At 41.0% G+C, this 26,160-nt stretch overlaps 1 protein-coding gene across 2 annotated transcripts in view; it reads right to left on the bottom strand.

Moving 5' to 3' along the window:
* The window catches only part of SRPX (sushi repeat containing protein X-linked), an 88,828-nt gene that overhangs the window by 21,876 nt on the left and 40,792 nt on the right, over positions 1 to 26,160 (bottom strand). For both annotated transcript variants that reach the window (XM_036016439.1, XM_028523449.2), the window contains 3 exons: positions 21,042 to 21,233; positions 19,399 to 19,575; positions 9,891 to 10,017 (listed from right to left, as the gene is read on the bottom strand). In XM_036016439.1, coding sequence (XP_035872332.1) covers positions 9,891 to 10,017; positions 19,399 to 19,575; positions 21,042 to 21,233 — 496 coding nt within the window. The remainder of the gene's footprint in view (positions 1 to 9,890; positions 10,018 to 19,398; positions 19,576 to 21,041; positions 21,234 to 26,160) is intronic.

Raw genomic sequence — 26,160 nt, forward strand, 5'->3', positions numbered from 1 at the left:
TTAATCCTCAGAACAACCTTATGAAGTAGGTAGTATTGTCTCCATTTTATAGATGAGGAAATTGTAGAACTGAAAAGTTCAGGAACTTGTCTAAGATCATGCATCTAGGGTGAATCCAGCATCTTTCTTCTTAACTGTCTGATAAGAACACCAAGAAGTAAAGCATGATCAAATGTCGAGTTTTGTTTGTTGTTCAACAGACAGATAATTTCTCTCTACAGCTCTTTCTTAAAATATATTTTATCGATTATGTTATTACAGTTGTCTGATTCCCCCCCTTTATTACCTTCCACCCTGCACACCACATCCCACCCACATCCCCCCACTTTAGTTCATGTCCATGGGCCACACATATAAGTTCTTTGGCTTCTCCATTTCCCACACAATTCTTAACTCCCCATGTCTATTTTCTACCTGCCACTTATGCTTCTTATTCCCTGTACATTCTTCCCCTCTGTCCCATTCTCACTCCCCCACTGATAAGCCTCCATATGATCTCTATTTCTGTGATTCTGTTCCTGCTATAGTTGTTTGCTTAGTTCATTTTTGTTTTAGGTTCAGTTGTTGATACTTGTGAGTTTATTGTCATTTTACTGTTCATAGTTTTGATCTTCTTTTTCTTAGGTAAGTCCCTTTAACATTTCATATAATAAGGGCTTAGTGATAATAAACTCCCTTAACTTGACCTTATCTGGGAAGCACTTTATCTGCCCTTCCATTCTAAATGACAGCTTTCCTGTATAGAGTAATCTTGGATGTAGGTCCTTGCCTTTCATGACTTGAAATACTTCTTTCCAGCCCCTTCTTTCCTATAAGGCTTCTTTTGAGAAATCAGTTGATAGTCTAATGGGAACTCCATTGTAGGTAACTGTCTCCTTTTTTCTTGCTGCTTTTAAGATTCTCTCCTTATCTTTAACCTTGGGTAATGTAATTATGATGTACCTTTGTGTGTGCTTCCTTGGGTCCAACTTTGTTGAGACTCTCTGAGCTTCCTGGACTTCCTGGAAATCTATTTCCTTTGCCATTTTGGGGAAGTTCTCCATTATTTTTTTCAAATAAGTTTTCCATTTCTTGCTCTTCCTCTTCACCTTCTGGCACCCCTATAATTCAGATGTTGGAATGTTTAAAGTTGTCCTGGAGGTTGCTAAGCCTCTCCTCATATTTTTGAATTCTTGTTTCTTCATTCTGTTCTGGTTGACTGTTTATTTCTTCCTTTTGGTCCAAAACAATTTGAATTCTGGTTTCCTTCCTGTCACTGTTGGTTCCCTGTACATTTTCCTTTATTTCACTTTTCATACCCTTCATTTTTTCCTCTGTTTTGTGATCATACTCCACCAATTCTGTGAGCATCCTGATTACCAGTGTTTTGAACTCTGCATCCAATAGGTTGGCTATCTCTTTGTCACTTAGTTGTATTTTTTCTGGAGTTTTGATCTGTTCTTTCACTTGGGTCATTTTTTTTTGTCTCAGTGAACCTGTTACATAGTAAGGGGCAGAGCCTCAGGTGTTCACTAGAGCAGGGCAAACCACTTTGCCTTGTTGTGTTGCTGTATGTGGGAGTGTGGTCTGAGAGGGAACAGTGCCTCTTGCTCAGCTCTCTGCCAGCTTTCAGTCACTGCCTCCGCTACCCATAAGCAAATTGGGCTCTTCTGGTGCTGATTCTTGGGTGGGTGGGTTTGTGCATGTTCTAGAACACTGTAAGTCTCTCCAATGAACTCTCCTGTGAGGCTGGGAGTTTCTCCTCCTGCCTCAACTGTCACAGGTTTTTTACAGGCAGAGCTTTTTGAGGTTTTATTTCCCCATGCTGGAACTCTGTGTTGAGCAGTCTGTCTCACTCCCCAGTTATTTCTACCAGTTTATCTGCACTCAAATGTGGGACCTCCCGCTCCACCAGGCACCACCTTGCCATGAGTCCTCTCCACATCGGCTGCCCATCTCTGCCCCTGCTACTATTCTGGATGAATGTTTCTTCGTTAACTCCTTGGTTGTCAGACTTTCATACAGTTCTATTTTCTGTCAGTTCTGGTTGTTTTTTGTTTTCAAATTTGTTGTTTTCCTTCTTTTGCTTGTGTGAGGAGGCACAGTGTGTCTACCTATGCCTCCATCTTGGCTGGAAGTCTCTCTATAATTCTTAAGAATGATGAAAATATTTGCTAATAATGGACATGTGAAATTACCATTCTTACCATTGAGGAGAACCTTATACCTTAGAACTGTGTTTAAGGTGGCTGTTTACAAGTTATGAACTGAGGGGTCTTGGGAAAGTGCCAGAAATCCCACCATTAGAGACATGTCACTTTGAGCCTCAGATGCTTTAAGTCATGCAGTAATCATGACTGAAATGCAAATAAACCTGAGAGGAATCACACATCAAATATGAGTGTCTGCTAACTTCTTGGAAACTGTATCTTATTTGTGACATGCAAATAACAGTCATCAGGAATAAATAAGGGAACTCACAGGAAGCACTTGTCTCAAAGCTTGACACTAGAACCTTCCCTCTTAGGAGATTATATAACAGTAGCTTGCATAAGACATGGTGGAAGGGGTCATAGAGAAATGCCACACAAGCAAGGAGCCCAAGTGAGAGAGCTGAAAAGGGGACATGACAGCCTTCTCTGAATTCCTCATTCTGCCAGTGCACTCTCCACAGTATCCTGCTCCAAGCCTCCACTGGCTCTGGTCTGTAGAACTCTGGAAGGAGACAAGACAGCTACTGTGAACAGAGTGGTAGGGGCTCTAGGCTACATTTTTAAGTGCCATATTTCTGGGACTTCCAGTCAAGATGGGGACATAGGTAAGCAGTGCTCACCTCACTCAACCACATCAAAATTACAACTAAACTACAGAACAGCCATCACTCAGAATCATCAGAAATCAAGTTGAATAGAAGTCCAAAAACTACACAATTAAAGAAACCACAACCATCCAGACTGGTAGGAGGGGCAGAGACACAGAACAGGCTAGTCCCACATCCACATGTGGTGGCTAAAAATTCAGGAGTGGGGTTTCGGCCAAGATGGAGGCATAGGTAGAAACACTTCACTTCCTCACATGACCAAAAGAAAGAAGGATAACCAATTTATAAACCCAAAACAACCAGAACTGCCAGAATATCAAACTGCATGGAAGTCCAACAACCAAGGAGTTAAAGAAATATTCATCAAGACTTGTAGGAGGGGTGGAGATAGGCAGTAGGGCAGAGAGGACACATGGCAAGAAGGCAGGCTACTCAGGCATGGTGGGGGCTGGCTGACTGGCTGTCCCACATTCACACACAGATAAGCTAGGAGGAACACACAGATAAGCTAGTGAAACAGACTGTGAAACCCAGGGTTTTTAGTGAAGGAAATTCAAGACTCAAAACCTCTGTCTGGAAAAATCTATAGGGGTTGTGGTGGCAGAAGAAACACCCAGTCTCACAGGAGAGTCCATTGGAGAGATGGATGGGGTCCTAGAACATACACAAACTCACCCACCTGGGGAATCAGTACCTGAAAAGGCACAATCTGCTTGTGGGTAGCAGGGGACTGACAGAAAGCATGGCAAGAACCGAGCAAGCGGCACTGTTCCTTCTCTGACCCTTTCCCCACAGACAGCACCACAATGCAACAAAGAGTGTTGACCCACCCTGGTGAATACCTAAAGCTCTGCCCGTTACAACCTAATAGGCATGCCAAGACAAAGAAATATGGCCCAAATGAAAGACCAGATCAAAACTCCAGAAAAAGAACTAAGTGACAAGGACATAGACAACCTATATGATGCAGAGTTCAAACCACTTATAATCAGAATGCTCACAGAAATTATTGAGCCCGGTTGTAAAATTAAAGAAGAAATAGGCTATACAAAATGAAATAAAGGAAAATATACAGGGAACCAACAGGAAACTGAGAAGGGAAGGAAACGAGGATTGAAATCAATGATTTAAAACAAAAAGAAGAAATAAACATCCAACCAGAACAGAATGAAGAAACAAGAATTAAAAAAAAAATGAGTAGAGGCTCAGGAACCTCTGGGACAATTTTAAATGCTCCAACATTTGAATCATAGGGGTGCCAGAAGGAGAAGAGGAAGACCCAGAAATTGAAAACTTAATTGAACAAATAATGAAGGGAACAGACTTCCAGGAAGTCCAGGAAGCTCAGAGTCCCAGAGAAATTGGACCCAAGGAGAAACACATCAAGACACATCATCATTAAGTCACCCAAGAGTAAAGATAAGGAGAGACTCTTAAAAGTGACGAGGAGAGAGTTACCTACAATGGAGTTCCCATAAGATTACCAGCTGATTTCTCAAAAGAAACCTTACCGGCAAGAAGGGCTGGAAAGAAGTATTTCAAGTCATGAAAGGCAAGATCCTACACCCAAGATTACTTAATCCAGCAAAGCTTTCATTTAGAATGGAAGGGCAGATAAAGTGCTTCCCAGATAAGGTCAAGTTAAGGGAGTTCATCATCACTAAGCCTTTATTATATGAAATGTTAAAGGGGCTTATCTAAGAAAAGGATCAATACGAACAATAAAATGACAACAAACGCATAACTGTCAACAACCAAACCTAAAAAAAAGCAAAAACAAAAATGAGCTAAGCCAACACTGTAACAGGAACAGAATCAGAGAAATGGAGATCACATGGATGGTTATGAGTGAGAAGGGGGAGCAGGAGAATGGCAGGGAAAGGTACAGGGAATAAGAAGCATAATAGGTAGGCACAAAATAGACAGGAGTAGGTTAAGAATAGTACAGGAAATGGAGAAGCCAAAGAATTTATATGTACAATACATGGACATGAACTAAGAGAAGGGAGAGAATGCTGGAGGGTGGGTGGTGCAGGGAGGAGGGGGAGAAAGGGGAGAAAAAATTGGGACAACTGTAATAGCATAATTAATAAAATATACATTAAAAAATTTAGGAGGGATATCTCAGGAATAAGGAGTCCCAGCCCCACACTAGGCCTCCCAACCTAGGTTCCAGTGCCAGGAAGATCAGTCTGGCTCTGAAAGCTAGTGGGGATTGAGTCCATGGAAAAATTTTGGAGTCCCAAGCAGTTCCTCTTAAAGAACCCACACACGGACTTACTTAGACTGACTCTCTCTGAACTCTAGTACCTGGGTGGCAGCTTGCAGGGTACCAGTGGAATACATGAAGGAACTGAAGTGTCTGCCATTTGGGTGAGGGTTGGGGGTCTACAGTGCACCACAAGTACCCAGTTTTCTCCCAGACAGAAAGGTGTGCAGAGGCCATTGTACCTTTTCTGAACCCTCCCCCCACAGAGCCACACAGCCAGCAGGTGGATTGCTATATCTGAGACTCCATCAACCTGGCTAACAGTGTTTGCCCCACCCTGGAAATCTCCTGAGGCTCCATACCACCCAACTTACTGGCCCACCCAAGTCACTAACAGTGGCTTTTCCACAGAAATGGCTGGTCTTGGCTCATGATTCACAACTTCCTAAATCCTATCAGACAAACAACAGCCAACTTCAGTGAGCTCCTAGCCCCTGTACCTCTTGCTAAGTGGGCCCAGGCCCCGCACTAGCAGCAGCCAGTCTAGGTTCACAGCTTGGCTTCACCTGGGTTCTCCAAGCCTAGCACAAGTAGCAGCCATCTTGGATTGCTTTAGCACTCAGGCAGGCTGGCCCTGGGCAGAACACAGGTGGAAGCTGACCTTGGCCTGCACCACCCAGGAAACCCCAGAGCTTGCACACCCAGTGGATAGCTACAGACCATGTGAAAGCACCACCACCCTTCCCCTGCACAGCTGATCCTCCATGAAGGGCAGAGATTGGTTGTCACTATTCACAGCCAGTCCTTGCAGCTGACTGGCCTTGGTACATCCTTCGCATTGACCTGACACCACCAATCGAGGCTCAACTACAAGAGGAGGGTGTGCTCAGCCTACACAAAAGACATACCTCGAATACCCAGCTTGGGTGACAGGAGAGACTGTGCCACTGGACCCTACATAACACCTACTACATTTGGCCATGCTACCAAGACAGGGAGATATAGGAGCTCTACCTAACACATAGAAACAAACACAGGGAGGCTGCCAAAATGAGGGGACAAAGAAACATGGCCCAAATGAAAGAACAGAACAAAATTCCAGAAAAAGAACTAAATGAAATGGAGATAAACAATCTATCAGGTGCATAAGTCAAAACACTGGTTGTAAGGATGCTCAAGGAACTTAGTACCTCACCAGCATAAAAAAGATCCGGTCAGAAATGAAGGATATACTAGTATGATTAATTAACATAAAGGACACAAATTATGGCAAAGTTCAATGTCTGGTAAACTCTATCCATTTCATATTCCATAGTGTGGATTTTGTCCTTCTCAATAAGTAACATGACCATGTAATATGTATTCCAAACAAGGACCCTTTTGAGTGTGAAAGGGGCACTATTTTAAAAATTCTTTACTCATAACTTCTGGTCAAGATGGCAGCATAAGCAGTAACGGCTCGCCTCTTCCCACAACCATATCAATATTACAACTAAAATATAGAGCAACCATCGCTCTGAACCATCAAAAATCGAGCTGAATGGAAGCCTGACAACTATAAAATCGAGTTGAATGGAAATCTGACAACTATGGAATTGAAGAAACCACACCTATCCAGACTGGTAGGAGGGGCAGAGATGTGGATGGGCTGGTCCTAAATCCACATGTGGAAGATAAAAATTCAGGAGGGATATCTTGAGAGCGAGGAGTCCCAGCCTCACAGCCAGTCCTTGCAGCTGACTGGCCTGGGTAAATCCCTCCTATTTATATTCCAAAAGCAACCAAGGCTCAACTACAAGAGAAGGATGTACTCAACCCATGTAAAGGGTGCACCTCAAGTACCCAGCTTGGGTGATAGGGGATGCTGTGCCACTGGACCCTACAGGACACCTACTATATTAGCCCACACTACATAAGCTGTACCAAGACACAGAGTCAAAGAAGATCGACCTAATACATAGAAACAAACACAGGGAGGATGCCAAAACAAGGAGACAAAGAAACATGGCCCAAAATGAAAAGAACAGAACAAAATTCCAGAAAAAGGACTAAATGAAATGGAGATACACAATCTATCAGATGCAGAAGTCAAAACCCTAGTTATAAGGATGCTCAAGGAATTTAGTACCTCACCAGCATAAAAAAGATCCAGTCAGAAATGAAGGATATACTGATTGAAATAAAGAACAATTTACAGGGAAACAACAATAGAGTGGATGAAGACAAGAATCAAATCAATGGTTTGGAACATACGGAAGCAAAAAAACAACCAATCAGAACAACAAAAAGAAAAAAGAATCCAAGCAAATGAGGATAGTGTAAGGAGCCTCTCAGGACAACTCCAAGTGTTACAACATTTGCATCATAAGGGTCCCAGAAGGAGAAGAGAAAGAGCAAGAAATTGGAAACCTGTTTGAAAAAATAATGAAAGAAGACTTCCCTAATTTGGTGAAGAAAATAGACATGCAAGTTCAGGAAGCACAGTCCCAAACAAGATGGATGCAAAGAGGCCCACTCCAAGGCACATTTAAAATGCCAAAGGTTAAAGATAATTAAAAAACCTTAAAAGCAGCAAGAGAAAAGAAATTAGTTACCTACATGAGAGTTCCCATAAGACTGTCAGCTGATTTCTCAAAAGAAACTTTGCAGGCTAGAAGGGATGTGCAAGACATTCAAAATCATGAAAATAGGGACCAACAGCCAAGATTGCTGTACCCAGAAAAGCTATCATTTAGAACTGAAGGGCAGATAAAGAGTTTCCCAAACAATAAAATACTAAAGGGGTTCATCATCACCAAACCATTATTATGTAAAATGTTAAAGGGACTTATTTAAGAAAAAGAAAAAGATCAAAACTATGAACAATAAAATGGCAATAAATATATATCTAGCAAAAATTGAACCTAAAAAACAAACTAAGGAAACAAGAAGAACAGAGACAGAATCATGGATATAGAGGACATTTTGATGGTTGCCAATTAGGAGGGGATTGTGGAAGAATGGATGAAGAAATGTGGGAATTAAGAAATACAAATGGGTAGTTACAGAATAATCATGGGGATATAAAGTACAGTATAGGAAATGGTGGAGTAGCCAAAGAACTTACATGCATGACCCATGAACATCAAAAATGGTGTGGGGATTACCTAAGGGAGTGAGGGGTGCTGGGTGGAGAAGGGCCAAGGGGGAAAAATTGGGACAACCATAATAGCATAATCAATAAAATATAATTAAAAAATAAAAGAAAATGTCACCTTTCTAACCATAACACAGGCTACCAAGGCCAAGGTAAATAGAGCCATCTGGTGACATGATATTTTGAGTTTATTATGTAGGATTTCATTCAGAGTTGTAAAAATTTAAGAAATTATTCTGTTTCAGGAGCTGATCCAAGCATTTTGCTAGGCCCCAAAGATTCACACATAAATGAAGCTCAATCCCTGAATATGTCAACGGTGACATATTTTTTATTCCCAATTGCCCAAAGTTTCTCATTAGGGGATTGTGACATGCATATGTGACAGCAAATAAATAATTTTCTTAATAAAGTTTGAACTTTATTTTTGAGTAGTTACAAGGAGGAACAAAACTAGTAATAATATTATCTAAGCTAGATGGTACACTGGGAGAAAATTATGAGGGTGTAGAAATAAGAGGTCCTGCTAGGGTTGGGAGATTTTCTGTTATTGCTAATAATTGCTTTAAAATGTTTTTCTCTTGCACAGCCTGGGTTGATAGGATTATAGAAAACCTTTCCCTGCTGTATGACTCACCAGGGGGTGAATCAGAGGGATTCTTTGTCCACAGATGGAAACTCAGTCCGGAGGTCTAACAGGGCCACGGCCTTCAAGGCACAAATGTGAACATGGTGACATGAAGTAGTAGCCTCCAGAGAACAGGAAGGCCAACCAAAAAGCTTCAAGGTACAGGTCAAGATGCTAGATTAGAACTACATGTAGCTAGTTTCACCAAATAAAATCACCATTTTAAAAAGTATTTTGGATGTATCTTAAATTATGAATACAATTGGTCTTGGAGGATGGGGTTGGGGTGGGGAAGAAGGCAGAAGAGAGCAACTCTTTTTTTTAATAAGCCTCTTCTGTAAGTGTTCAATGTGGCCACAAGTTTTTTTAAACCAATTAAAAATCAAAAGTTTTTTAAAAACGGGTGCCAAAAAGGGGGTGCAAAGGGTTTGTATTAAGCCATATTCACAGAGCACAAGGAGGGTAGGTATCTGGCTCCAGCTGGGACACACAGAGGCTTCCAGTGGGGTTATGGCTTAGTAAGGCCTGAGGGCATGAGTAGAAATCCTCTGGGTGGGCAATGGGGGTCATTTCTGAATTAGCCAGGTGGCTTCCTCTTCCCCCTTCTGTCTCTCCTCTACCTTCTTTCCCACCACCTCTTCTCATTTCCTTTCTTTTCTTTGACAAATATTTACTGAGTACCAACTATGTGCTAGGCATGGGTCTGGACATTAGGAACATGTCAGTGAACAAATACATCAGTAAAATATATAACATGTCAGATGGTGAAGACAACTATGGAAAAAAATAAAGCATCAGTGAGGAAGAGCTGACCAAGTGTTGTACAGAGTCTGTAAACATCAATAGACCAGCGTAGATACACTTTCCCGCTTTAGGTAGTAAACATCTCACATAAAAGAGGTAACATCAGCCCTGGCTGGGTAGATCAATTGGTTAGAGCTTCATCCCAATATGCCAAGGTTTCAGGTTCAATCCTCAGTCAGGGCACATACAATAATCAACCGATGAATGCATAAACAAGTGGAACAACAAAAATCATTCTCTCTCTCTCTCTCTCAAAATCAATAAAAATATTTTAAAAGAGGTAACATTGTTCCATCTGCCAAATTTCACTTACTCAGTTAGAATGCCATCTGCTGTGTCTCTTCCCTCAGGGGTATCCCAGGACACCCGGACTGTCAACTTATTTGGTTCAGCAATGCGTTCCTTTACACTTGGGCACTTGATTCTAGGTGGTTCCATATCTGAAAATACAACCAGAGTATTCTCACTATCATCAAGAACCATGTCATTAACTTGGGGTTTGACGCCTTGCATTCGACATGCCAAAAGCTCTAGGTACTCCGCATTTTTAATGGTTTGCTCACCCCTCTGTATTTCTCTTCCTTCCCTTCATCTTGCCCTTTCTCTCTTGCTGAGTTTTGAAGATTGTTTAAGCACTCACATGTGCATGGGTAAACCTGAATAAACCAAATCAATGGGCCTTGTTAGGTGTATTATGGCATAACTTATTGGCTATAGCTTCTTCTTCCCTATGTTTCTAAATTCTGCCTACTGACTCGGTAATATGGCAGTAACCCAACTAAATCTAGAAGTCATCCAGCCATATTGAATACCTCCTGCTTTAAAAAGAGCATTATAAAATATTACAGAAAGGTACCTTTAGCTATCATCCAGTTTTATTAAATTCAAGGCAACAAGTCTTTAGTAAGTGCCTGCCTTAACCAAGGCATCGTTCCAACTCCTGTGGTTGAGATGCACTAAAGCAAGAGAATTGTGTGCTTCTCTGAGTTTATAGCCTATTAGGGGCATTATGTCAGCACACATGTAATATAACATGAAGTAGAAAGAGCACTGCCCTTGGAGAGGTAAAAGAAAATACTACAGAGACTTATAGGAGCCACCCAATGCTCTCACTTTACAGGTGTGGAAACAAGCTCAGAGAGCCCTAGTGATTTACTTAAGGCAATGCATGTAGACAATGAGTATGACTTAAAACTCAAGTCAGACCCCTTAGCCCTGGAACAAACCCTCTCTCCTCTGGCTATGTCTATTGTCAACATATTCTTCAATATATTAAAAAACAGTGCTCTGTCTGGGTCCACGCTCCCCTTTAACTGCCACTGGACCACACCTATGATTTGTGTTTTGGGACAGCAGTTTTACTTTGGCTCTACACTGGTTTGGATTTTATCTTGTTATAGCTAAAGTGAAATCACAAGAAGGGGAGTTCGAAGTTTAGCAAACTCTACCTGATGATTCTGAACATGTGGCCAATGTATTTCAAGAGGTCATAGCAAATTAACAATATTCAGATTTGCATTGCTTTACATTCTAACTAATAAGTAGTTAAATGTTACCACAACCTGAGTAAAATTGTGTCATTTGATTCTGAATCAAGCATCTTTGAGAGAGTAAAAACACACCAAGTGAAGTCTTCATATACTTTCTCCTGTGTCTTGTCTGATAATTTCTCTTTCTATTTAGGATAGGAAATTATTAATCATTTGTTAAACAGTGTTGTCTTCAGCTATCCAAATTTATTTTTAATTATATGTCATGCTTCCATAGAGTGTGAATTTACAGCTTTAATACTAATACTAAGATGACCACCATAGTTTATTGAGTCCAAGTCACTATCAGTTGTGAGATGCAGCCAATTTCAGGGATGTTATAGGGTAAAAAAATATGCTTCTTACAACTGATGAAATAAAGTATATAAATGTTATGACATGGAAGGTGCTTTAAATGCACTTGAGGTGTCTAATTTCAGTTGCTAATCTTTAAAAAATAATACTTTTTCTCTATAATAGGTAATAGAAGACATACTTTCATAATTCAGATGAACATTTCAGAGTTTAGGGTGAATCAGAAAGACAAGTATACAATATCTGCCCCTACTGGTTAACTATAGCTGGCAGATCTCTTCATAGAAAGCATATTTATTTTTTAAAAATTTAAAGCCCAAGTGCTCATTAGTAAATGAGTGGGGGAAAAAAACTGTAGTAGCCTTGGCTAGTGTGATTCAGTTGGTTTGGCATTGTCCCGCAAAGCGAGAGGTCACTGGTTCAATTCCCAGTCAGGGCACATGTCTGGGTTGCAGGCCAGGTCCCCATTGGGGGCCACATGAGAGGCAACCATACATGGTGTTTCTCTTCCTCTCTTTCTCCTTCCCTTCCCCTCTCTCTAAAAATAAATAAATAAATAAATAAATAAATAAATAAATAAAATAAAAAAGATTCTCTCCTTATAAAAAAAAACCTCACAGACACAGACAACAGTATAATAATTACCAGAGAAAAATGGGGTGAAGGAGGGGTACAGGAGGCATAACTGGTAATGGAAGGAGACTTGCCTTGGGGTCTTGGAGTGGTAAATACACAATACAATATACAGATGAAATTGTACACGTGAAGACCTATATAATTTTATTACCCAATGTTACCCCAATAAATTCAATATTTTTTAAAAAAAGAAAAAATAAAGCAAGAAAGGAGGGTTAGAGGAGAGGGGATAGATATCAATGTAAAATTTCATTGTGCTACCACTTTTTTTTTGGAGCAACATCATTAGAGTGAAGAGATTCTCTTAGTCTGTGTGTCATTCAAACTAAACATCTGGGTGATATGCTAGGTTGTTTTCTGTATCAACTAGTCATACTGACATTGTAAACAAAAAGCTCCAAATTATGTTATCTGGGTGATGATTCTCAGAGTTTTGCAAAGCCAGTTTATGTCCAGCTAACAATGATCATTCAAAACTAGCCTAGTTTTTCAGAAGCAGTGCTTTTCCAAACCAGAGACAGGAAAAAAATAAATTACTAAAAACAATAGCTAATATTTACTGGACCCTCCTACATGCCCACCCCATGGTAAGTAGTATCTCTGCATTATTTCATTGAATTCTCACAACCACTCACTAAACTAAGGATTGTTTTCATCATCCCCATTTATAGACTGGAAAGCATTTCCTCACTTTTGGATTTTCTTTGTGGTCTGGGATTTTACGATATGACCAAATATTTTTAAAGTTATTTTAATAAGCCAAACACTTCTGTGTGTCAGCCTGCTGCTGCCCTACTTGTTTTCCTCCAATCCCTGCACACACATTCTTTTGCAGTCGCTGGCTACAGCTTCCCATAACTCCTTGAAGAGCAGCAGCAGGACTGGATTCTGTTGCGTCCTCAAGCATCATGCCCTCTCTTTCAGCTGATGAGAACAGCTGGCTGCCCTTCGAAGATGCTCCGGAAACCTAAGCCTATTATTATATAGTCACGCCCATCATTGCTTTTTATGTTATTATAAATTTCCATGAATGAAATGAACAAAGTTGCTATAGAAACATAATGACAATTCCCTATTGAATCAGGATGCCCATAGAGCCTGTTATTGTGTGGAAATCCTGAAACTCTCATGAAAATGCTGGCCTCTGCCCCATTCACTGGAGACATCTGACAGACTGTGCTCTAGTTTCCTGTTTACATCTAAAATACCAGAAACAAACATATTGCTATATTGCATTGTATCAAACTCTATTTATCTAAGAAACTGAACTATGTACTTGGGATTGTTAACACATCTAAGCAGGTAGGTGGCAGAAATAAGAAAGAGGTTCAAATGTCCTGGCCAACAAGTAACTAGCAAAAAAACCCTTTTAAACTAAGGCTATAAATTAACTGTATCCTAAAATGTTTGGTTAAATAGTATTTTCAGTGGAGATCTATGTCTATATAGTAGCTTGTGCAACATCTTCCAAGACGTATTTCAGTAATGATTTCTAAGCACTAATTTTGAAGAATATTATGGTGAATTTCCTGCAAAAATGGCTACCAATGATCTTCTTATGTATTTGCAGCTCATCCTACCAAGAGGTGGAGTCTATTTCCCAGTCTTTTGAACTTGTGTCAGTCACAAGACTAATTGCTTGCTTTGACTAATAAAATGCAAGGGAAATGACTCTGCCAGTTCCAGGCCTATGGCTTTAAAGAGCCTGACATCTTCTACTTTTATTATCTTGGAAACCACCTGCCACCTAAGGAGGTCCAAATGCTGACTAAAGAGGCCATGTGGAAAAGATGAGAAATTATGAAGCAAGAAAGAGAGAAAGAGGCTCAGCCAAACTCTAGCCAGTACAGCCACCTCTGACAGATGCCAGACATGTGAATGAAGCCATCTTGGATCCTCTAGCTCCAGTCTGTCACTATGTGGAACAGGGGTGAGCTGTCTCCACCGAGTACTGCTCAAATTCCCACCCAAATAATCACAAGCAATAACATGGCTGTTTGAAGCCACCTAGGTTTGTGTGGTCTATGGTTTAGCAATAGAATGCTGATCCAAATATAAAATAGCTTGAGGTTGGTGATGAAGGAAGGAAGTGATTATGTCATGGGGCACAAGAAGAGTATGACTGCCAAAGGCAGAGCAAATCCAGACACTAAAAACTTTTCCAATTGTTTTCTTCCCCAGTGAGAGCGTAATCCCCATAGATATCTCTGGGAAGTGGTCCCATTTCTTTTGCACCACATAAGGTATTAGAAAACATTCTCAACTGGACAAAAGAGGCAAAAAGGAAAGCAATGAATTCCACAATTAAGAGATGTTTGGTGAACATCTTCACCAAAAAGATGGCCAACTAAAAAAAATGGGTACAACTGTAATTGAACAACAATTTTAAAAATGGGAAAAAAAGATGGCCAACTAAAAATTAATTGGGGATATATTTATATTGAAGATGGCCACTAAAAATTTACCTGTTCAGTTTGTACTAGCAAACCATGTCAGGTAAAAAGTGGGTCAGTATGTCAATCAAGTGGTTTCAAAGCTGAAACTGGTTTTCTCAAAGTTTGCAAAGAATATGAATTTGTCCACCCAGCAAAAATTTGGCATAATTTATGGTCATCTACAACAGTGCACTGATACATTTATTCTTGTCCCCTCGATGTTTGTGTGTTCAACTGAATCTGAAAATAATGCAGTGCAGCCCAGCAAACTTCTTTATGGGTGAACCCAGCTGTCCAATAGTTGGGAAGTCATAAAAGTATTCATAAATTTGCATATCTTAAATTTCGGAGATTTTTTTTATTCCAAATTTCATTTGTGTTAACTCTCCATCTATTCTACTTTAGGAAATATAAAACAAGCAGAGGGCAATTTGAAAAGCAAAGTTTGTTTGTACATTGTTCTTCATTAAAATAACTAACTGGGCCTCTCTGCATGTCAAAAGAAATTTACTGAGTTTTCATTGTCCATGGTTTCTTAAATTTCCTTTAATTTTTTTCTTCTTCTTTTGGCCTAGGAAAAAATATTGGCCTAAAGGAGAGATCATGTATCTACTCAAAATCTGGTCTCTCCATGAGGACTTGTAATTTTAACTCTTCATTGTTCTATCTAAATGCCAATGTAACTAAAAATAACTTAAATGGAAAGAAGGAAAACTATTTCCCCAGAATAGTTGTTACATTCTAAGGTTTATCTTTTATTATTATCAATGGCAGTTGTGGTTCTTCAAAAATTTTACCCTCCCAAAATTTTCTGTGTGTTTTTTCTCCTACATTGACTTATTTCTGCCTATATCTGTTTCTGAATTAACCGTGGATTTGAATCTACTGCCAGAGTATGGTCTGCATAAGAAAATTAATCTTAACTTGTGGTACTTTCAAATTTGCCAGACCACAGAACTGACCACTTCTGAGTCAAAAGTCAGTCCAGCATTCTCTTTTGCATGCAGGTCTAGGGGAGAAATGAGACAATTTTCTCAGCACTCAGCACAGCTGTAGCCAAGATGCACTGTTCAAGGTTGTGTGGAAATCTGGGAACTACTCAGCCACCATGTGACAGCTTCTAAAATAGGCTGAGGCTCTGAGTTATGTTCAAGGACCCTGTAGCCCCACCAACACAAAAACTTATTAAACTAATTTAATACATTTAAAGCCAAAAGAGTCAGTGATATCCCTAGAGTAAAATTCACTGGGGACAAACTCCAATTTATCTGTCACCAAAATCAGAGAAAGAATTGCATGCTTGCTTTGTCCATTTCTCTCTTTTTTATCGGAGCTCTATGCTCTCTTGTGATGCACTGGTGCCCTTTTAGCTACTCCTACCTAATTTCATGCACAATTTCCCTTCCCCCACATATGCCTGAAACTTGCCCTGGCAAACTCTAAGATAAGACCCCTAAAATTGGGGTTCATTTTTTTTAGTTCTTTCTCCCTCCCTCTGGGAAGGTTCCAGGACCATCTGGTGTAGCTTATTGCTTTTTGAGAATAATTAGCATTTTTTCCATTGTTCCATACAATCTGGACATCGAAATGGTATGATTCCTAGAGAACTCTTTGCCAGCACTTGCTTAGCAGAAAGATTTCTGAGCATCTCCTCCCATCACCTCTGCCCTTTCCAATGTGAGGGAGGAGAGCTTCAAAACTTTTTTAATTGTTTTGAAAAACTAGCTTGCACATACCAAGTGACAGGGGACATACTGAAAGCAATATCCATGAGAGGCCATTTTGACCTGAACATCTGGCTTTAGGTTATACCCTTCAAGAGGAGCATATTCAGAGTTCATAGTCCCAGCACCATGGTACCTGTGCTGGTTGACCAGGACTGCTCTGAGGTCTTTCTTTTCACTGACAACTACAATGATTCTGGGAGAGAAGTTTAAAACCTCAGAAAAAGGTTACTAGGCCAAATACTCTGTTGATACTCAGTTTTTCTATAATCTCCCCTTTACTGTCTAGCTAAAAGCCTCAAAGTTACATTTCCCAGGTGGGTGCCAGATAGATTTGCCACAGAACAGTGCCTCCTGGGACTAGAGGGCAGGAAGGAGGTAAAAGCCATTATGCTTTTGGTAGGAGCATCAGTGAGGATTCTCTAGACTCCTGAAACATCAACAGGAATGTGGCCTTGTGACTTCATTCTCACCAATGGTGGCATCAGTTATGGAAACATCAGTATCATGGGTGGGCTCACGGACTCAGGATAACACTACCATCCTACTTTTCCTATTCCAGCCCTTGGTTGGAATGACTTCTGCTGTAACTTGTCCCTGGTAACAGTTTTTCCTCTTTTGCTCCTTCAGCTCTTCCTATATTTTTGTAACCAATTCCCTATGTTAAATTTATTAAATTCCCCTCTGTTTGAAATACCTAGAGTGGCCTTTGTTTTCCCAATTACTGGCCAATACAAACTGCTACCTAAATCCTAGAAAGAGAAAAGCCCAGAATAAATGTAAGTCAGTTGGTTATCTGAGTAGTTTGAACCTGCTGCTCTTGTCAAATTGATACAAGGTATGATCCAGGCTGTGACTCTGGTATAAATGGGTTTTGACAACATCTTGGGCCAGGTCCCTTGGCTGTAGCTTAGTAACCACATAACTGCAGAGTGAAAATGGTGGATGCTACCAGGGAAGACAGTAGACAGGGTGTGTCATCATGAAGATACCCCAGGGACCAAGATTGGAGGCACTGTTGCCTATTTGCCCCCAGAGGGTAGCATCCAATTTCAGTCTTAGTCCTGAAGTATATGTCTCAGACACTGAGCAGTGAGGAAGGAGTGCTTGTGGTAAAGCACATTAGCAGACAGCTGAATAGTTCTCCAGACGATGGGAAGATCCCACAAGGGTAGGAGCCAGAGTCCTATGGCCGGCTGTCGTAGCACATCAGTGCCAGAGCTGTCCCTGGATTCAGGGATCAAGGGCCTGAGAGCCTACCTGTAAGCAACTTCAAGCAAGTCAGGTGACCTGTCAGCCCTCACCTGTAGAATGGGAAATTGGACTAGAATGTTCTGTAAGGATGGGTTCTGGCAGCTGTAACAGTTTATGTGACAACTTTGGAAAAATAGCAGGGGCCTAGACATCCAGATGGAAATGATAACCACTACCTACAGCAGTCTGTCTCATCATTTTAAAGGCATAGGAATCCCCTAGGGATCTTCTTAAAATGTGGATTTTGATCTGCCAGCCTTAAGATGGATCCTCAGATTCTACATTTCTAACAAGCTTCCTGCTTGTGCTGATGCCGCAGGTTCAAGGGCACTATTTTGAGTATAATTTGACCTTTGAGGGCAGGTTCTCAAGCAGGGGTATCCAGCCCACAGCCTATGGGCTGTATGTGGCCCAACAATGGATGTGAATGCAGCCCAACACAAAATCGTAAATTTACTTAAAACATTATGAGAGTTTTTGGTTTTAATTAGTGTTTGCATATTTAATGTGTGGCCCAAGACAACTCTTCTTCTTCCAGTGTGACCTAGAACCACCAAAAGATTGGACACCCCTGCAGAGCATCCAAGTTCTCTGGAGGGTCTATGAAAATGTAGATGGCTAGGCCGTACCCCAGAGTTTCTAATCCTGCACATGTGGAGTGGGGCTGGGACTTTGCATTTCTAACAAGATCTCAGGAGATAGTGATGTTGCTGGTCAGGGGACAACACTTCCAGAACTACTGCTCTCAATGTTCCTCTATCTTAGCTGCACATGAAAACCACCTGGAAAGCTTTTATAATGCTACTTGCCTCCTCCAACTATCCCACAACAAGCTAAATAAATCTGAATCTCTAGGGTAGAAGCAAGGTATTACTAGCATCTAAAAGATACTCGAGCAATTCTAGTAAGTAGCCAAGGTGGGGATCCATGCCCCTCGACCGGAGATTGCCAATGGGGCAGTAATTTTTCTTCTTCTTTTCCTCTCCCCTCCAGGGGATATTTCACAATGTCTGGAGACATTCTGGTTGTCACAACTAGGGAAAAAAGAATGTTACTGGCATATTGTGAGTAAAAGCCAAGGATCTGATAAACATTCCATAGTGCAGAGGACAGGTCACCATGATAAAGAATTATGTGGCCCCAAATTTCCACTGTGCCAAGGTTCAGAGATTTTGCCCTAGAGCATAGTCTAGCAGAATCCCAGGCCCATCCCAGACCTGCTGGGTTAGAATCTTCATTTCTACCAAAGTCCCCAGGTGATTCTGATGCATGTTAAAGTTTGAGAAGCACTGCCTTAGATCAGTGGCTCCCTAAGCACTTTAGAGTCCCCGGGAGAGCTTATGATAGCAAAAGTGCTAGACCCACCTCTGATTTGAGAATTTGCATTTCTATAGAGGTTCCAGGTTGATGCTGCAGCTCCCAGGAACACCCCATGAGAACTGCTCAACAAACCCAGAGTAAGGTAAAACATTCAAATCCCTTCCAGTTTAGCAAACTATGTGCTCGCTGACTACTAGAGTCAGCAACAAAGGAAATCTGCTGGGTGAAAGACCCAGAGATGCTCTCTGCAGGACTTCCCCTCAAATGTCAGGAGCTCTGCTCTGCTCAGAGCTATAAGGAAGATCCCTGATTTAAAGCAGCAGGAGTGTTCCCTCACTCTGCCAGCCTGCAGCTGCCTGGGTAGAAAACCAAAAAAGAGACAAATGTCAGATGACAGCCATCAGCTGCTAAGTCATTTCTGGAAGACAGAGACTGAGATTAGGTCTGAGCTGAACTAGAGAACTAGGGATGAAGGAAGCTACTGAAAGCAAAGCTGGATGCTAATGCTTTACACGTGGGATATTGATACTTCCTTTCAAATCCACTGGACAAACAGCCCCTGCTTCTTACAAAGCATGTGCCTCCTGAAACCTGTGAGATTTTCTTACCAACACAAGATGCTGGTTGGCCACTCCAGGCCTTGTTGTCCATACATGTGACTGTCCTCTCCCCTTTCAGTGTGTATCCTGGTGAGCAATAGTACTCACACCGAGAATTAAAGTAGGCACCATCTATGCACTTGAATCCTCCATTTGCTGGCATGACAAGGGTAGGACATCGCTTTTCTGAAAAACAGAAAACCAGACATTCAGCTCCTTAGGTTTTGTCCATAGAGTTTCACAGTCCAGAAACTCAGAAAGCATAGGGTTAAAAGTTAATTTAAATACAATGGACAGAATTAGAAAAATAATGGATGGTTACATGTCACACAGAAGGGACACAGAGTTTTGTTTCAGAGTGGCTCAAGTTGGCATCCTAGGTAAGCCACTGTCTTAAGTTGGGTTCCTCAAAAGCAGACTCTGAGATAAGGATTTATACACAGAGATTTAGTAAGTGAGTGTTCCTGGGGGAGACCAGGGAGGGGTGGGAGAGGCAGACCATTGGGTGAGAAGAACCCAGGCAAGGTAGGCTCTCAGGCAAAGTCAGCCTCAGACTGCTCCCAAAAAGGAGTTCTGGAACGTGAATGACATTTGAATTTGTCCTGCCTCCAGGCAAGGAAGCTGGCCTTTCATAATCCTTTACCAGTCAGTATTGAACAGCTATAGCTCCTCACGGGAATGCTCTGCCTGTCAGAACAAAGAGGGAAGTCCTCTAAAGAAGCAAAGCCCTTTTCTTCCTCTGAAGAACATCAAATGTGCAAGTCATTAGAAGCAAAGCACTCAGAACCTGGGGGTGGGAGGTGGCAATGGATACACAGGTTAAAGGGCATCCAGAGAGATCTGGATGAAGCACCAAAAAGTGTCCACTAGTCACACACTGCACAGTCTGTGTAGACCAGACCACATGGCTGTAGCTGTAAGCCTCAGTTTCCCTAACAATAAAGTTAAAGGAATGGCACCCACATCAATGGCATTGTTGAAAAAACCTGAATGTATGTGAAATGCTTGGCAAATAGTAAGAACTCAGTAAATGGTAGCTGTTTTGGAAAATGATGGTATCTCACATGTGCTTTGACAATGATGTACCACTTCTGCATATGACTTTTCATGAAGCTTAAAGTCACCCCTGAAATGCCCTTCCAGTCTTCTTCCATGAGGTACACTTCCTTTCTGGAATAAGCAGCATCCTTCAGGAACTGGTTCCCTGCCTCCCAAATCTCTACCTCCTGGGAGAATACTTGTGTCCATTACCCCAGGTCCGTGACTTAGCACCATTCTTCTCCGCTGTCATGGTTTACATCTCTGCTTCACTGTCTCTCACGCTATTCTGTGACACCCATGATGGCAGAGCCTGTGTGTGTTTTATTTCTAAATCTCTAGTGCCTTTAAAGAGTCCAGCATTTACTGAATAAACATAACCTGTTTGCTGAACAAGCCGCTATTCTCTTCCCCTTTCCCCAATAGCTGATCACATCCTTCCCTCTGAAAGGTATCATATCACTTCCTCAGTATCTTAGAAATCCCCCTGCATTTTGCTCACAAGGGGAGTTTTTCTCATCAAAGGCCATAAAACATTCAGTAAAAAGCCTCTCAAAGAAAAAGATTCTGGTCCTAACTGGCCCTGAGGACCAACATGGGGCTGGACTACTCACGCTTGCAAATGACCTTGTCGGACCACCGTTTGTTTGACTGGCAGATCAACTGGGAAGAGCCATGCAGCTCATAGCCCTTCTGGCAGCGAATGTCACACCTGGTTCCCAGGGCTGTTTTGTAGTATCCTCCTTGAGGGGCCCTGCAGTACACATCCCCGTACTTCACCTTGATGGGGGAGCACCATGGGGTGTCTAGAGGTAACAAAAAAGGAGGAAAATAACAGAAAATAACATCTTCAGAAAATAGGTTTCCTCATCCTAGAAGTCGCTGACTAGCTGCATTCCATATTGTGGACTTCCAGATAGTGCCCCATGTCTTTTAAGATATCTCTGTATGGGGAAGTTATGATGTACCTGAATACAAATTCAGGTTCCTCCATTACTACCTATGTGGTCTTGAACAAGTTACTTAATCTCTCTGAGTTGATACCTACAGCTATGTCCAGGCTCTTGTGAGAACCAAAAAATAATACATCAGCGCCTAGCACGGTGCCTACCACACAGTAAAGATTCAATAAATGCTTGTTCTTTTCAACATCTCCCTGAACTAGATACATAATTGTCTTCAGGGCAACTGGTAACCTTTGTGAACCCCAACCATCCATATATGGCCTTGCAAATGACCTTGCAGGTCCTGGCAGGAACGTGACAGCTGTCAGAGGGAAGGGGGGGTGTAGGCTTGGGTGAAAAAAACATGAAAGGATTAAGCAAAACAAAGTAACAAAAAAACAAAACAAACAAAACCTTATAGACACAGACAATAGTATGGTGATTACCAAAAGGAAAGTGGGGAGGGGGATGGTAGAAGAAGGTAAAAGGGGAATAAATGGTGAAGGAAGGAGACTTGACTTGGGGTGGGGAACACACAGTACAGTACACAGATGATGTATTATAGAACTGGACCCCTGAATCCTACATAATTTTATCAACCAATGTCACCCCAATAAATTCAATTTAAAGAAAGAAAAATAAAATAAAATAATAATTTGGATTTTTCCACATCTGTATTCATATTCTATAAAAACTCATAATACTAATTATAATTAATTTGAATAAAGCTACTATTTCCAGGTTTCTCCCCACAGCATATAATTTTGGCTTAAGTAACAGAATCATTGCAACTCCCCTTTTCAGATGTTCCCAGATATGCTCCAAGTAGGTAAGAGAGTGACATCCTTCCAAGATAGCATAATTCCAAGATATTCTTTTAATCTCATAGTTATCCAGAGCACAGTTAGGATAACACTAATAAATCAGAACTTCTTCCTGTGCCTTTGGAAGCTGCTCACTGGGTGCCATAAAATCATTAGGGCAAGACTAGCTCCTCGGTGGAGAATTTCCCTCAGTGGGCACTGCACACTCAAAGCGGCTAGTGAGGAGCTCCTTCAAGCCAGCCAGGCTCTTTCTCCACCCCAGCACCTGAGCTGTCAGTGAGTGGGCTTCGTGCGCCATCATGTGGCCAGAAAAGAGGACACACCCTGCTTGACTTCTCCAGAAATTCTCTTCTGAGGATGTTTCTAAGTGCTTCTCAGCCATGACCAGGCATGGTGCATAGACTGCTTTATTACCTTTGTGCTGTCATGTTCCATGATTTAATGTTTTGCAGACGGTGAGTCCTAAAGTCAGGACTCAAGCAGTATACCCTAAACATTCTGGATGAAAGCATTGTCTTGAGTGCTTACTGTACAGCTGATTAAATTCAACCATGTGGATACAGACTTGCAGGAGCTCACACCTGGCCTACAGACTTCCCTTGAACAGATTTACCTTCCCCTAAAGTTTACACATGTAGTCTATGTGCTAACATTGTTAAAAGAGAAAAATCTGGAACCTGAAGTGAAGTATAAAACAGCACATGTATCTCCATTATTTTCTTCTACATATAAAATAATTCTTGAACCATTTTAAATGTTTTAGTACTTTTCTCTGGTAATGGCTCCAAGTAGGCCATGAAACTAGGTTTCAAGATCACAGGTAAATGGGAAGTCCTTGGAGTATGCTTGCTTAGCACTGCCCAGCTGTGTATATGTTTTCTACAATGAAAAGTCCTTAAGATAAATTCTGGAAAAATCCACAGATGGCTGCCACTCAAACAAAAGTGAGATTTGGAAGCCACTGGTTTCTGTGACTACTAGAAGTCTCTCTCCCCTTTTTTTTTGTAATTGTAATAGAAAAAATCACCTACAAGGACATCCCCCAAATGCACTTAGTGTTTTTCATCTCTAAGAAGCACTTTTGATAGTTTGTCAGAGGACTTAAAATGATGTCACATCTTAAAAATCACCTGTTACTTTACCTCTTTATCTTTACCATCTTCCCCTCTTCTCCCTAACTTCCCCGCTGCCTCTTTCCTTACTTGCCTTGCCTGCTCTGTTCTCTTTCTAGACTGCAGTGCTTTCATGCTTCCCCATCTCTAGTCTTCTTTTCTTGCCAGTTGGCTCCCCTTAACTGCCTCTTTTTCCACCATCTCAGAGGCCAAACTGTGAAATCCGTGGCTGAGAACTAAGCTCCCGGGAAAGAAAATAAAATCTCTACTGGAGGTGGGGGAAGAATACTGTGGTGGGAGTGAATATGGAGACCCAAAGGGAGATGTTGAGAACGTAATGAGCTTGTGCAGATACAATATTGGGCAAAGAGTCAAGAGGCCTGGGCACACTTCTGAACTCTATCATCTTCTAGTAACCCTGAATGATTAACTAAATTTTTCAGGCAACCAGATTCCTTATCTTCAAGAGACTTGAGTGGATTAAACTCTTTTCAAAGTCTCATTTAGCTTTTACGTTGTATGATTCAAACCCTGTCTTATCTATGTCTCAGCCAATACCCATCTCATACCCATTTCCACCACCTTACTCCTTCTTATGACAACTTTGGGTAGTCTTGTAACCCTTCCAGCTGAGGGCAAATCTTTTTTGCATTCTGGATCCTGATCATAATTGTACTGATATATAAACTGGAGGAATGTCCAATTTTCTACTTGTTTTTCACTCCAACATTGAGAGCTATCACATCTAGCATGTGGACTTTGGTGTGAGTTTAGGAAGGACACAGTTTAAAAGATTTTATGTATTTATTTATTTTACAGAGGCACAGGGAGGGATAGAAACATGGATGTGTGAGAGAAACATCGATCAGTTGGCTCTCACATCCCCCCAGCTGGGGACCTGGCCTGCAATCGCAACACTGAAAACTGAACCAGTGACCTTTAAGTTCACAGGCCAGTGCTCAGACCACTGAGCCACACCAGCCAGGGCCAATTTCAGAGTAAACTAATATGAGGCAGCATACCTGGAGTTGTTATCACACACTTTCTGGTTGTCTTTTCTACAAATGTACCCATGACAAATATTTAAGGCTAGCAGGTACATTAGAGGATGACCTGGGTATACATATATCACGAATTCACATATTTTGATACAACATGCAATTAGCAGATTTGGCCCCATATTCTGAGTCTTCAAATCCTAGTAGTGCTGGCTGTATATCCAAAACCTGTACTGTTGTCAACATGTGGAGAAGAATCTTTTAGAATCTATTCTAAAAAAGAAAGTCATTTTGGATTATTTTCCAAGACCAGTCTTTGGAATATATTTTGATAGTTTAGGGGCCCTGCAGTGATAGTAATTAAAGTGTCAATGAGAGACTTGAATTTGAAGTGATATAAGCACCATGAGTTAAAGTGAATTAGCAAAACATTTAATGTGGATGTTTAAGGAAAGGAAGCTCTTATGCTGCTTCAATTAAGATGAGGTTTATTTAGGGAGAAATCTAGATCCATTATTCAGAAAAGGTTTTTTCATTTTTTGTGGGTCAATGTGGTAAGCATTCCAATTAAGTGAAATGCCATGACTAATGAGAAAGAACTAGCAAACTTGAGACACTGAGCTTCAACACCTGGATTTCAAACCCAACGTAATGTTTGCTAGCTGTGTGACTCTGGGCAAGTCACCTACCTTCTGTAATAGATGGTTCCTCCACCTGTAAATAAGAAATAAACATATATCCATGTGCCTTATCCCTTCTATCATTTAGTGTGAAAATCTGACGGCATTCCAAGTAAAAGAATCAAAAGCAATGTTTGCCACATTCTGGGAACAAAATAAATGCGGGTTAAATTTCACTTTTTTCTTTTACTTAAATTAAATTTAAAACCACTTATTGAGTATATACTCTGTGCCAGGCACTGTGCAGGGGCTGGAAGATCTAGAGCTAAATCCCTAATTAACAATGGTTGGTCTCTAAGTTTTAAAGCTAAACCTGACAATACAAACAATACCTTAAGAAGTATTTATTCTTAAACATTCAGGGTATGCTTTAGGCAGACACATATTTTGACCATCTGGACTACCTTCCACAACTTCAATGCTATGAGATGAGGACAAACACTGGGAACAATGATCCAGGGGCAGCAAACAACCCATACTGTACATGTCATGTCACATTTGTATGCATGTGTTTTAGGAAGATTTGTGAAGCAGGGACTCAAAGGAAAAAAAAAAGATTTTTTTAAAGTCTCAATTAATTAAGAAGTGTTAGGAATCACAATACCTTCTTACCCCAAACATCTCATTAACAAATTTGTGCTTTGCTTGACCGGTTAATTCCTGAAACAATTAGTATAGGAGCTGTGGATAGAAATGAGTATTTGTATTCACAGGTCAAAAGCAAATGTGACTATGGTGGAAAACACACCTGGACATAGGCGCCAGTCATTACTGTAGAACGACTTTTCACTTGTGTGGGAAACAACTGAAGGACTCTCTCCAACCAAAGGCTGACCAGCACTACCCTGATTCTCTTACAACAGACATCACAACAGAGCAGGGCATTCTTCTATTGCCATAATGTGGACAAATTTTCTGGCCAAAATACCACAATGGAACTTTATTAACCAATTTCTTAAAATTATTTCTCCACTATAAAGGGAACCAGATTCAGAAAGAAATGATTTAAATTTACGTTAAAAAAATGTTTACCTTCATTTTTCCTAGGGCTCCCTATGTTTCAGAGAAATGACTCACCAGTAGAAATATTTGTGGGCATACTTACCTGAGCCTGCATAGAAGGTTCTTGATTAGGCTTTTTATACTTGGGTGAATTGCTGGAAATGTGTAGAGAT

Source organism: Phyllostomus discolor, chromosome X (assembly GCF_004126475.2).
Source record: "Phyllostomus discolor isolate MPI-MPIP mPhyDis1 chromosome X, mPhyDis1.pri.v3, whole genome shotgun sequence".
Taxonomy (NCBI): Eukaryota; Metazoa; Chordata; class Mammalia; order Chiroptera; family Phyllostomidae; genus Phyllostomus; species Phyllostomus discolor.